The 14442-nt window shown below is 38.3% G+C and overlaps 2 protein-coding genes across 3 annotated transcripts in view; both read right to left on the bottom strand.

Annotated features, from left to right (window-relative positions):
• LOC117585890 (5-hydroxytryptamine receptor 2B) overlaps nucleotides 1–13974 on the bottom strand; it is a 30084-nt gene extending 16110 nt beyond the window's left edge. The window contains exon 1 of one of the 2 annotated variants that reach the window (XM_034275645.1): nucleotides 13960–13974. The gene's annotated coding sequence lies outside the window, so the exon portion shown is untranslated. Of the gene's footprint in view, nucleotides 1–6437; nucleotides 6566–13959 lie in introns of those variants that run through there. The other variant, XM_034275646.1, reaches the window with a different exon arrangement.
• Nucleotides 1681–2424, bottom strand: LOC117585904. Its single transcript, XM_034275661.1, has one exon. It carries the CDS (start codon nucleotides 2360–2362, stop codon nucleotides 1802–1804), a length of 561 nt encoding a protein of 186 aa, XP_034131552.1. The 5' UTR covers nucleotides 2363–2424; the 3' UTR covers nucleotides 1681–1801.
• Nucleotides 13975–14442: the final 468 nt, after the last annotated feature.

Raw genomic sequence — 14442 nt, 5'->3', positions numbered from 1 at the left:
GTTTTTGTGTTAACAAAAGTTTCGGGGATAACCGGAAGAGGGAATACTCTTGCAGGGGTTTTGGGAAAAGGGTTTTCTAAATCTATAAACACTGTTATATTCCAATAGAGACCATGGAGACAATGGAGGCCATTAGAAACGAAAGAAATCTCAGCCGTAAAGTAGTGGACGAAGATACAATTGTCATGCAGTATGCATTTTTATCTCTATTATATTTTTCTATTACAAATCTTGATTTTATCCGGAGGCCTTAAATTGGGGCCAGACGCGAGTACGTTTGTATATGTATAATGAAAACTGAGACTGATACTCAGAATAAGGCTTAACTGACTAACACATAAAATATTCAAAACGAAAGGAAACTTAACTTGCAGATTAATTACATTCAAAAGATGGCTTCCATGCAATGAGAGTTTAAATCCCTATATTCTATGGCCACAGAGAAAGAGCCTCCGTCCTGTTTATGTCCTTAGCTGTGTCATTTGGTAGGTGGCAAGTGCAAGTTGCACTAATGCACATTGAGCCAGACATTGTGGCGCAAAGTAGTTCAAGGCTCGCCGCAGCCGCAGAGCCAAGTCTTGTTCTCTGCCAAAACCTGGTACTGCACTTTTCGCCTCCCCATGCACCACCCCACCCTTACAGCGGACGGGCCACTCACTTAGAAGCGCATTCTCACCTGAGATGTGTTTAAAATGCCAGGTATGAAAAGCTGCAAGTTGCTTCTGTACTGAAACACTGCCCATACGTCACATTGTGCACAGAAATAGTTGTTCATAAGCAAACAGCCAGACAGCAAGAGTCAGAGAGGGAGAAAAGTGAAAGAAACGCGTGTTGGCTTCTATACCCGGTACTGGAAGAGTTAAGGGGTATATAAGATATTATATTTGTGGCCGAAGTGATGTGCGTAGCGCACAGAAGGAAACGTTTCCGACCCCACATTCTTGGTCAATATTAGTGGCCTCGTGGATACATATAGATGAAAATCTGTGCCATTCCCAATTTTTAAGATACGAGAAAAAAGGTACACACCAAAACCGTAGTATCGTAGAGAATGATAATATCTATGTGACTGCCCAAGCTGAATAGGATCCGATCTTTATTATAGCCAGAAGGAAGAAAATAATTCACAGCTTTTAACCAACCCCCACTCACTGACAGCGATGCATCGGAAACTAACTCGCTCTCTCGCTCATACACTCTGCCCTGTGCAGTGTGCGCCTTCTGGAGGAGGATGAAGAAGTGCTCATGTGGGAAGTGATGTAGATGTATGTGGCAGGCCTAGCAAACAAATGTAAACAAATATAATATTTTATAATTCGAAATCAAATCTAAATCTCACAAATAAACTTTCTGAGTACCGGGTAGATGCGCGGCCAAGACGTTCCTCACAACGTTTCCTCTCGTTTATTTATGCATATTTCACGTTCTGGCTTTCATTTCAGCCATGTTGTTGTCATTCAGTTGTTTGACAACGTTTTGTGTTTGCTGGCAATCGGCCAAGGCTAATAAAAGAACAGCCTATACGTCGGACATAAGCCAAATAAAATCATTCTTACCCGACTGCAACTAATTTTCGTTGAATTAAGTCAATTGCTGTCGTTTAACGCATTTTATTTATAATTAAATATAACTGATGCGGGTAAAATTGAAGCCATGTGGGGAATGTGGCGTTTGTTTGGTCAAATAGTTTATATTTATGTGATTGGACAGTGTTTTGGCTTGGATTGTCAGATTATGACAAGGACTCGCATCGCATCGTTCTCGGTCAGTTCTCTATATCCAAAATAGGCTCAGAGCTGTTCTACTTATTGGCTCCGATCTGGACGAGCTCTTTGGGCACTCGAGACAACTTTGGTCTCGGCTCTTTTGGTTCCAGCTTGGAGATGGCTTTGAAATGGTTGGTAAAAATAAATGAATGATACTGCTTGGCCAATGCTTCACACTGAAGGGTCTCGTAGGGATTCTCCCTGTAGCAAGTGGTCAATTCTTTCTCCATCTCTTTGATTTCGCCGTCGATGTCCTGGGACCACTTCACCGGAGTGCCAAAGACCTCCTTTACACGCTTCACAGATTCTTCAAAGTGGTCTTCCTCCATCTCCATTGCGCGCTTCTTCCAGGACCACGCCACTGTTTCAGCCTCCGGAATAGCCTTCGACTGGTGGTCCAAAGTGGGTGGAGCATCACCCGAACTGGAAACAGACTGACCCTGGTCCTTGCACTGCTCGCAAGTGTTAGATCTTTCTAATGTCTTTACCTTTTGCTCCTGGGCCTGTTCAAGGCGCTCCACCACCTCACGAGTGATTTGAAATGGGTGGGGATTAACTATTTCTGCGGAGTGGGGCTTACTGTTGGTAGCACCCATTTTTTTGAAATTGGTTTGTAGTCTTGCAAACCTTTCTGTTATAATTTCTACGAATATTAGTTTTTTGATTAAAAACACTAAGGGGGAAAGACAAACTACAATTTAGGATAGTTTTGATAAACAAATTCAGAATGGACTGATTGTTTGCCTCCCGTGAGAGCTGTCCCCTCATTGGTGACTTGCTGCTTTTCTAAGAAGATGTTAGCAGCTGCTTTGTGGGAGTACCATTGCGAATTGAATGCAGTTTTCTGTCAAAGAAAGTTTATGTATGCCAAAAAGTTTGAATACTCTTATGGATTATGGAAATAGTCTAAACTTGTCCGGGAAAGTTTTGTCTTCAAAGTTGTTCTGAATAAGACTTGAAAGTGTGTTGCTAGAAGTGGAGGATTCCTTAATAAAAAGTGTATACAAAGAGTGTAGCATGATGGCTCGTAGCTGGGCTTTAATTTCATTTCTGCATCTCATGAAGCTTTTAATATTTTGTCTATAAAGAGCATACCATCTTCGTTGCAATAGAAACCGTTTCCATTTCAAGTTAAGCATCCATTGTCTAATGTTACATATGTTCTGTGACGCGTTTAAATAATGAAAACTTTTGCAGCCATATAAGGTTGCAGCGTGCCCCTGTCTCTGTCGCTGCCTCATGCCTCGTGCCCCATGCTCTTACCCAGACAAACTCCCTCGTTGGCGGTGTCTTAATTGTGCTGTCAATCATTTTGCATATTTGCACAAATCCAACAGAGAAAAAAAGGAAACACAAATGAGCGCGAAAAAAGTGAAATAAAATAAAATGAAAATGTTTGATGGCCAGCGGAAGCATACAACAAATTCTGATGGGAAATTCATTTAAATAAAAGTAAATGGAAAATAGGGAGGCTGAACGAAATGACAAATCATCATGGAAACCTGCTGACGGGCAAGAGGTCACACTTATTGAATAATTTATTAATAATATTTATTGATTGCTGATGTTCGATTGCTCGTGATTGCAATTTACACAGCAGCCAATTAAATGATAAGCCATCAATTAGCCAAAAGGCAGCCATACATACTCGCATATCTTTCAACTACCCGTTTGGCATAGGAATGTTTGCACAATTGCTCAAAGTCAGCAGCAGGCAAGACGATTAATTGCTGGCGTCAGTTCATCGATCTAACGGATAGAAAGATGTCTGAGGCATAGGCCCAGACCGGGACCCCAACCTAAACTAAAACCAACCCACAGAAAACTTGTTGTTTCGGTATTTCAAAAATGCCCAACTAAAACACATTTTTGCTGTTAAACAAATTAACAAGAGGATGGAATCATTGGATGAAAATGTTTTATAAAAAACCATCTAAAAATCTATGTATATATGAATAACAATTTCAATATAATAAAAACTACATTCAATAATATTTTATAAATATAACTAGCCTAGAAAAAAGGTACTTGTTCAATATTTAAGATGATTGATTTTTGGCTCTTTCATTGCGGTCCTTCAGAACGAAATAAAATTCGAATTCGAGTTTAAGGATTATCTTCTTTGGTGTGCCTATTAATATCAATAGATAAATTTGAAGTAGAATAAAGTTAGAATAAAAAACTTTAAACTACAGGGTACAACACATTTCCAATCTCCAGGCCTTAGTTTTCACATTTGTTTGTTCTGAATTTATGTATCACATTTTTGATTGGATCTAACTCAAAAGTTGATAGAAAAGTTGTTTGGGGCATTAAATTTTTAACACCGCCGTCATAAAATATACCACTTTACTTTAAGGCGATTATATAGTCAAATTATATGGCTATAGGTATGGGAACGGGTTGTGGGGGATTGCCGTGAATGAATTTAAATTGAATGCAATATCCACGCTCTGGGCTCAAAAATGTGCTTCTTTTTCTGTTCAATTGTTTCAGATTGCGCACATACAAATAGACACACATAAATCTATAACGAGTACAAGTATCTTTGGATAAATAGAATGGAATGAGGCCCCGAGAGAGATAAATGATTATACTTGTGCTTGAATTTATTTATTTTTCCCTGCCGCACGCCCCAGGCTAGCATGAAGACGATGATGGGATGGTCAAAATATTTAAGAAATTTGATTGCCATATAAAATATGGTTTGTGTTGATTGAATCTTGATACATGTATGTATAAGCAAGCTCATGCGGATATGCCTGATCGATAGCCATACGAGCAATGTAAATTTGCAGTTGAAAGACATGAATATATCCATCAGTATATTTTGGAAAGTGTTTTTGTAAATCAGTTTTGCAGTTGTGTATCGGCAATAAACAAAAGTAGATAATAAATGGAATTAAATCTGCTGAAGTGCATAAAAAATACAAACATTTGGAATGAATGAATAAAACAATTTAATGGGAAATTTCAAGAAATTTTTGAATTAAGAATATAAATGTAGAAATCTTGGAATCGGGGCACATTTATCCAGTTCTATCATTTAAGGTAAGACATAAAAGATATGCTGGAGAATTAGACCCATCTCCCACCCATCTTTCGCAGCAATTTCATTGCCAAAGTCCTTACCTACGCCCAAACCCCTATGATTATGTCCTGCACTTGAGTCAAAAGTGTCATAACTTTACTGCCTGTTGCTGACAGACCTGGAATGCGGGCACAAACCAGGCTTAAAGATGACTCAAACATTCTCACACGGGGAGTAAAACACCTCAGAGAACTAGAGAAGCGACAAAAAAAAAAGGATTACTGTCAGTTAATCTGCGGCAGTTTATGTTCATTTGGTCCACTAAACTTTTACGGCTGTTTCACTTATCTGGCCGAATTTGTCTACGGGTTCCAAAGAAAATGGCATTCGCTTCATCTTAATGACAGCTGTGGTCCTGATAGCAGGATCTGTCCCTAGATCTAGGCATAATTTCATCCATGTTCTTTATGTCTCATTAACAGTTTACGCACATCAGCAGGAACTGGTGCTGCTGCTGCTGCCCAGGCATCTGTAGCAAAAAAGCCTAATAGTTTAATTTCCTGACAAGCGACCAAAAAAGAAAAGCAAATGAGCATGAAAAGGTGGAAAGGTGCAATAGGAAAGCCCTAGGTCCTAGAGGGGAAAACAAAAGGTAACCGAAAACAAAGAGAAATGGCAAACATTTGGTTTTCGGTTTCTTGGCAATAAATCTTCTTTTTCCCTTTTGCTGACATGTGAGTAATCATGTGTGAGTCGTCGGCCCACAAAAGGTTTCGGGGGCTAGATCTGAGATACGGGATACGGAAAAGGACGGACGGACAACGTTGAGGTAGGAACCTAACTTTAAGTTAATTTTCTTCGTTTCGCTTGATCCCTCAAAAAAAATCGGTTTCCTTGGGCAGTTTTCCACATTTGTCATTTCGCTGTGTGACTTACTGGAAATTGTTCCTGTTCATGTTATTTGCTTTTCATTACCAATCGTACTCGAGGGTGACTCATGGTGAGACGTGAAAATTTACATTTAATTACATAATGAGAGGGTTGGGAAAGGGAGTACTTTTTCCTACACGAATTTAGCTCTGCTTTGATTTCCGGTGGTTCTTCCTTCCACACACTGTTTTCGTTTTCCATTTCGTAATGCGAGCGAACAAAACGCACACAGAAACACCTATGTATATCTTACACCTGCAAAAGCCCTTGAAGCTTTTTTTAATTAATTTGCATTTGAAACCATTGCGTGCCCTGTTTTCTTTGTATTTAACTTATTTTTTCGCTTTAGCTTGATTAAACTAACACGAAACGTGTCTGGCATTTAGCTTCAACAATTGAAATTTAGGGAGGAACTAAAGAACACTACGAAAACTAGTACGGTTTTTCGGGGAAATGAAACTTCCTTTGGGGAAGGAAGTTCTAGGAAGTTCGAGGCAGCCAGCCAACTGCATTCATTTTGGTCACAATAGAACATTTTGTAAAAGAATTTTAACAAAAAAATCTTGACAAAAAATTTGATAAATTTAAAAAGCACTCTGGAAAAGAAATTCTGAACAAAGGTGTTCCACTTTCTTTCTCTACCAACACTTCTGAGGAAGTCATATAATATCATAAAAAGACGGCTTTGATCTACCAAAACCACAACCTACCGTTTTATAGATTCCAAAGATTCCAAATTCTGGCATTTAAGAACTCCTTACAGTGAGAAAATTACATTTACCTTAATAAATGTTGATGGGAATATGTCTGATGTTTAATAAGCATTAACTTTAGCCTTTCTACAAAATCACAAACACTAATGGCACACGTGTTTGAAAATATTTTCTCATTATTTGTGAATTTACATTTTGTTTTTATTCATTCATTTTTATTTTCCTTTTGTTTTTGTTTTAGCAGTAATTTTTGTTGTTGATTTTCATTTATTTACGGAAAGAACTGCAGTTGACAGGTGCCGCTGAATTGCAAACAAACATTTTGCACATTTGAACATGTGTGTTTCCCCATCTCATTATTGAGTTTTTCGCACAAAAAAACATATTTATTATAATTTTAATTCAACCATGAAAGGTGTGGATAATCGGTTAGACTATTTTACACAAAGCGATCGATCAGCTTATTTAATCATAATTTATATATTTTTGTTGTAATATTTATTTTATTTTTATTTGTTTGAAATTTAGAATGAACTTAGTTTGATCTTTGTTCGAACTATTTTTTTGTTTTGTTTTTTGCGGGAGGAGCAGGCTTTTGGTGGCGAACGCAACGCGGCAAAATTTCAAAACAAACTGATTGTGCGAATTTTCCAAACTGGTCCATTGGGCCTGAAAAGCAAGTGAAAAACAGTCGCAGTCGAAGCTGCTGTCGGCGTTGGCGTCAGTCAGCTCACGCTCTCTGGATGTGTCTCTCACTCTCTGGTGTGCTCTCTGTTTGGAAAACAGTGGGAAATTCTCCTGACTTTGTTTGGGAAATTTTGTATAGAGAGTGACGCCGCTTTTCCTGTCTTCCTCTAGGGTGTTCGAGGGGAATGGTGCGGTTCTGTTGCCGGGTTAGATGATGGCCACGTGCTTTGGCTCCATGGCTGTCAACATTCGGTACGTGCCGCTACCATTGCTCCCTTCCTCTCTTTCCCATGAATTCGTGCGTATTTTATGAATGAATTATATACAGAATAGCAGAAAAATAATCATTAGTTGTCTGATGGGAGAACCTATGGCAGAGGTCTCTCTTGGAGTGCCTTTAGTTAAGGTAGGACTCAATTGAATTTGTTTAAGATGTGTTTTAAATGAGCTTTTACTAGAAATATCAAACGATTTTTTTGGAACTAGTTCTAGCTTAGAGCACAATTTTCGTTTCCCCTTTTCTGCCTATTCTTCGTTTTATTCGTCTTATTTTGCTCTTTTTTATACATATATTTTAAATGTAATTTATGGAAACGTGCACTGGTTTCTGTATATGTGGTAAATGGTAAAAATTTCGGTGTGTCAACGAAAAATAAACATACACTCCCACATAAAAGTATCCACATAAATGTACACATATATATTGTATGTTGGACGTGTTTCGAATGTTTCATGTTCGTGGGTCGCACACCACTTTGCCATTGCTCCTGAGTGCCAAAAGATGTAAACATATACGTATGGCTGCTTTACAATGTCGATATTTAATAGATGGAACTGATTTTCTCTGCTGACAGAGCGGTGTCCATGTGGTCCAGGTGGAAAGGAAAACTTGGCCATAACTTTTGTTTGTCTATTGATATAGAGATGAACATGGGGAGAGAGCGTTTATGCTATTGATTGTTGAGCAGTAAGATCCCATCGAAGACTACAACTTATCCGCTTCATCATGCACGTCAGCTTACGTGCCTGCCATTTATTTATTGGTTTATACAGAACCCTCTCTCTCTCACTGTCGTTCCCGCTGTCTCGCTCTGTTGGCAAAACCTTCGCTATATGGCGGTTAACTGTTGCTTACTCTTGGCTGCACATTCTTCTTGCATTGAACTGCCAGTGCCACACGTTTCTCGCTGGGCACCATAAAAAACGCTGTAGTTAAACAAAGCTGCAAAGTTGTTCAAACGTGCCACCGCGGAGTATGCGTAATGTGAGATGCATTTGCACTGCCTTTCCCTATCTGTCTCTGCCTGTCTCTGTTTGCCACATTCTCTTTCTCTGTTTGCCACACTCTCAGTATCTTTCTCTGTCATTTGAAGACACATTTCAATGCCAGGGCTGCAACCGCAGAGCCAACAACAGCGACTACCATTTCATGCGGTCGAGAGCAAGTCTTATTTAATGGTTTCTATCTTGCCTGAATTGCCAGCACACAAACATTGACACCTCGACAACTGTTTGCACAACCAGCTAACAGATGGGGGTAAACAGAGGGAGGTTTCGGCCACTTTAGTAATTCATTTCGCCATACCACCACACGATGCTAGTCTCGTAATAAATTTGAAGCCCTCCAGTTCAAATTACATTTGAAATAGCCAGCTTTGCCATTCCTTTTTATAATAATTAAGGGTATGGTGGTGGTTAAGGGTGAAAGTAGGTGGATAGGTCGGTGTTTTGGGATTCCTGTAACTTCTGTTTTCGATGTCTTTGGTTTTGTTTTATTTGCCAACCAATGAAACAAGCAGCTGCTGGTCTAATGGCCGAGAGGAGACCAATTTAAATGCAGAAAGGGATGGCTTAATGACGTCAGATGTCTGATAAATGGATGGAGGGGCAGAAGGCGCCAATAAGTTAATGTCGGAAAGATGATGTGAAAGATGTCGGTAAGGGAACTTCAAAATGACTTGCCTGGAAATGTGCATTTAAAATTCACTTATATTAAAAATATTCCTACACATTTTTTGTCAACCAATTTAGACTCAAATCAGAATTTAACAATAGATATTAACGCATTCTCAGAAGCAGCACAAGTCCCCATACCATACTTATAACTTTCAGTGTCAATTGAGAACTTTTTATGCCCGCCATTGAAAATTGTTTGGCTTCATACTTTCCGTTCATTCCTGTAAATGATCCAATCTTTACCTAGAAGTCCATCAAAGCTTACAGAAAAGTTCTACCAAATATTTATTTAATAAACAATCTGGCATTGGAAAAACACCAGCAAGCAATACAAGCAGAATCAGTAGCAACAGCGAATAACTTGGACAACTTTTTACAAGCAAATTTAATAAAAAAGTTAAAATACTAAATAGAATAGAGTGAAAGGAGCGTCGGGAGAAGTTTCACTAAGGCAAAATATAACTTTATTGGAGGCACCAGCGTGAGCGGGTATCCAACAAATAAAATCTGAAACACGAGAAAAAAACTGAATGTGCGCAGCATCATTTTGATAATTCAAAACACCGCACGTTACTCATACGCCTCATTAAACAATCTGTGAGCCATTTCTGTGTCTCCTCTTCACTCTGTGAGCGCTCGTTTCGAGTGCTGCTTGTTGGTTAAATGGCCTAAAAGTAGACAACAAAAGCAACAATGCCAGGCTGTGTGTAAGTAGCTCCCTTTAAGCATCCTAATCATCGACATTAAAAGCAATTGCTTGTCTGCTCGTCTCTTTTCAGAAGATTTCTTGTTTCCACTGCCACTTTATCTGTGTTCGTTTTCCACGCTTCAACCTGCAGGCTATTTCTCGGCAGGCAATATCGTCAAAGTTTAGTGTGAAAATAAATATTTGCATATTTGTTGTGATTTTACTTCATACTCAAACTTATCGCTAATCGCCCACCCAATCAGCTAATTTGTATTAGACCAGAATTAGACAAGACAAGCAGCTTTTAAATTTATGTGTGAACAGAAAATTAGAAGAAATTGGCTGAAAAGGTGTGTTTTTTTTTAAATTTTTAATCTGTTACGATTTGTAGAGGCAGTTGTACTCATGAGTAGGCATATTCATGACCACTTTTGTTACTGAATTGTTTTGCATATTTTTTGCTTTGCTCATTAAAGAAGCCTAGAACCTGATCCAGATTAAAATGAAATTATGGGGAAATGCTTCAGAATATTTTATTTACTCTCAATCTTTTTTTTGTGAATATGTCTAAGAGCTTTTCCCATGTAATGAATAATCAATTTTTTATCCATTTAACTTTCAGGACTTCCATCTTCAAATATAAAGATCTCGCCAACTTCTCAATTAACCATTCAGCCGCCCAGTCCACCTTGTTGAATCGGATTCTCCCTGCCTTCGGAAATCATTTCCACTGCCTTATCCATTGGCTTACTTCCTTTGACGGAATAAACTAATTCATCATTATTGTTTGCATTCGTCTCAAATTTTCCATTTTTAATTAGCAAATTTTTCGATTGCAAAAATCCAAAAGTGAAGGAAAAAGTTTTCATGGGGTCTCTCCCGCTGTTTTAGTCAACTTTAAATTCTAAATGAATTTTTCCAATGAAGGAAATTAGTTGGACTGTCTAAATACGGAGATAATTATTTTTTATTGCCAGTTTTTTAATTATGCACATTTCCATGGCAGACGCCACCATGCTTTATTTATATTTTGGTCGCGTTGTCAAAAAATAGGCAAAAATGCTATAAAATGGAAAAGATAGCAATGGGGTAAGCCGATACTCTTTATATTTGTCTTCATTTGCATGAAAGGCACAAAGGCGACCACAAAAACACATGCAAATAAACTCACACATGAGCTTAAATATGTATGGGAATACGTGTAAGAGCCACAGACAAATCCCCAGGCGCAACAGGACGACACTGAAACCAAAATCCAATGCGTCACACCAGAAGCAGAAACAGAAGCAGCCAACCTGAACAAAAACAAATTAGGCTTAATGGAATATGTATTAAATTAAATTGTTTTATAAAAAAAATGAATGAAAAAACCTTGAGTCGTGTAGAATGGGGTTGAGCAGGAAGCCACCATCCCTGGAGTCTGTTCTGAACAGAAGTATCGAATTGAAATCGATTTTGTATTAATGATGCAAATTGAATTGAATTACAACATATAAGGGTAGCCCATATGTACATTATGCACAATGATATATTGCTATGGACATTTTATTGACGCCGAACGGCTAATCTTTATTGAATGGATTCTCACGGTTTGCGTATCCGTTTTATAGGAATCTTTTCTACATATATTTACATATGTATCAATACGATTGAGTTTCCAAATTTTCCAGAGTGTGAAAAAATCGTTGTTAAATATTTTTTTCATTTTTTTATAAGTCTACAGAGAGATATTTTATTAACCTTTTAAAATTCCGTGAAATTGAACAGGTTAACTCCGTTTAAAAATATAAAGAACAATTCCTTAATATAGTTGTCAGCGGAGAGTTTGCCTTTATATTTCTGCAGCATTGTCACATGCAATAATTTCCGGTTGGCAATTTCCGTTGACAAGTGGGAAATTTGCCTGGCAAATGGCCTATAAACGAAGGAGAACTCAAGCCCTGCCTCGGATCAACTGAAGCTCTATGGCGGCTGAGGATTGGAAATATTTTTACGGTTTATTAAGGTCACAAAAAAGCTCCTACCAATCCCGACAGAATATGGTGGCTCATAAAAAAATTGTAAGAATATTGTTTGCTATTTCCGCTTTTGGGAGAAAATAAGAACACAACAAGTAAAGGTTGACACTACAAGGACAAGCCATGTCCTGGGCGAAACGGAGCCAGCAACTTATCGCTTTGAGATGGGTCATGTGTTGCTTTCGGTCCAAGGACTCGCGATACAATTAAGGGGGAGAGAAGGTGGAAACACAAAGATATTACGCATACGCCTAGTGGCTACTTGTCCTCAGGGCCCGTCAGCCAGATAAAATGAAACGTAATGCGCTTAACATAAAGTTGAGAGCAGAGCCAAAAGGTAACTTTATTTTACATGTTTTATTCTTATTTTTTGTTTTCCTTATGTGGCTTTGCCTGAGGTCCCAATTAGCAGCTTGGATTTCACTTGAGCCAACCAGATAAGCCACAAACGTATAAGTGGCTGGCTTAAAAAACCCGCCACGTGGCGAAAATGTAAAAAGTTTAATGGAAGTTACACAGTACTGAAAATGTGAGTTTCACTTTCCTAAAATATCAGGCTTCAGGAAGATAACCAACAGATGAGTCACTTAAATCTGGTTTAATTTGATTCAAATGTATTTTTTTGAATCTGAGCATAATTAATGTTACACTTAGATTTAAGAGAAATGTGATTTGTGAGAGTTAAGAACACGATTTGTCACACAGATTCCACTGACAGATTGCAGACTCTGTTCATATATCAAGTCAAGAGTGAGTCAAGGTCCACAGATCCCAAACTATTTCTAACAACAATCCGCTTATCGTAAAAGTATTCAGACGTCTGTCTAGGGAAATACTCTTAATGGAGAAAAAAAATGACAAAAAAATAAATTTCACATTATTTAATAGCTTTGTGATATGAGAGCACAGGACGAAGGAGCCACGAGTTGGCCAGCTTTTGTACCAGAATTTATGAGCTCGTTAATTTTGTATAAAAAAATCAGTGTATATATAATATACAATTTTTCTTTTGGCTGCAGTTTCTGGGTGGACTTTTAGTGGGTTGTAAATTTTAAAGCCAAATTAGATTTCAGCGGCATTTTCTTGAAGTCATCTTTAACAAGCGAATATTGTGAGAGAGTTAATCATATACAGTTGATTTAATAAATAATGAAAGAAGGTAATAAGAGGTTGATAAAAGAAAAAAGATGGAAAAACAAAGGAAGAATCCGTAGGAGAAAGTTTGGGAGGAAGACTGCCAGAAAGGGCAACGCTCTTGAGCGTCCAACCACCTGGACATTGGACATTGGAGAACATCTCTCCCTGCATAGAAGATGACTGCCAACAATTTCCGCTACATTTATTTGCTTGAATGGCTCTCGTTGTGTTGCTGCTCCTTTGGCCAAACAATCCATGTTCGCACTCTGCTGCCCCCATGTCACGTTCTCTCGCTGACACGGGCTTAAAGCCTTTTGGTCTGCTTGACTTGGCTCGACGACCTGCAGCTGAGTTCTTGAATTATGAAAGCGCATTAAGCATACGCCGCATGTGACGAAACTAGCTTTCTGACCCCCTCCTGCTGTCGGCCTCCGCATGCGACCGCCATAAATAATAATGGCTCATTCTCTTTTTATCCTTCAACTATGCGGCAGCACTTCAGCTTCCGCTTAAAGGCCGGACAGTTTCTGGGTTAATCACTTGATTGTTAATGTTGTTCTTTATGGGTAGTTTAATTGAGGAAAGTGGTACAAAATGTATATTGATGTATGTATATGGAGGTGAAATTCAGCATATTTTTATGAATAAAGATGACTCAAACTCTTTCCTATTTGCATCTCATCTGAGTAAAGATCAGAGTGGAATCTACATTAAATATTCCCCACTTCAGTTGAATCCTCATTGTCCCTGTTCGGTTTGTTTAATTCCATGAATTAAACATACACAGAAATGTACAGATATAGCTTACTGACTGTCTTTCACTGACAATTAATCGGTTGTTAATGTAAATTAATTGTATACCATCGCCAATTCCATGACTCATGTGGGAAATGTTGATGATGAGAGCATATCATTAACCTCATTCATTGTTAATGTTATAACAATTGTTAGTGTTATTGTTGGTGCTGTTTGTGTCGGTGCAAATTAAATTTCATAATTGAAAATTTATAATACCTAAGATGAGACGTTTAACTCCCTTTTGCTGCCGCCTCTCACATTGCATTCGCTTTTCATTAAAAGCTTAAGCGGAAATGTGCTTAAAAGCACACCTACACACACCAATACAAGTACCTTTTTTAATAACTTCATGTGTGCGGGGACATAAAAATGATTATTGTTAATTTTGCAGCTTGGAGGCTAAAATGAAAAGTAAAATGCCGCAAATTGAATCACTGTGCGGTGTACTTGTATTCATTTTTAATGCTCTTTATTATCTTGTGCATGTGTGTGAGGTATGTATCCGTGTTTGTCTTGTTGTATCTGCAAGGTAATAAAGTAAAGCAGCGACAGTTTATGTTGTACATTGTTGTCTGGCATCCTGATGCCCCTGAGGCCCAGCCAAAGAAAGAGAGACAGAGAGAGACAAAGAGAGGTTCTAAAGTAGATTTATTCAGACAGAAAGGCAGTTCCACCTTCATATCATAATCATTATCCGTGGGTGTATGCAAATGGCAAC

This window comes from Drosophila guanche, unplaced genomic scaffold (genome assembly GCF_900245975.1).
Source record: "Drosophila guanche unplaced genomic scaffold, DGUA_6, whole genome shotgun sequence".
In the NCBI taxonomy this organism is placed as follows: Eukaryota; Metazoa; Arthropoda; class Insecta; order Diptera; family Drosophilidae; genus Drosophila; species Drosophila guanche.
This window is presented reverse-complemented; position numbering and strand designations above follow the sequence as displayed.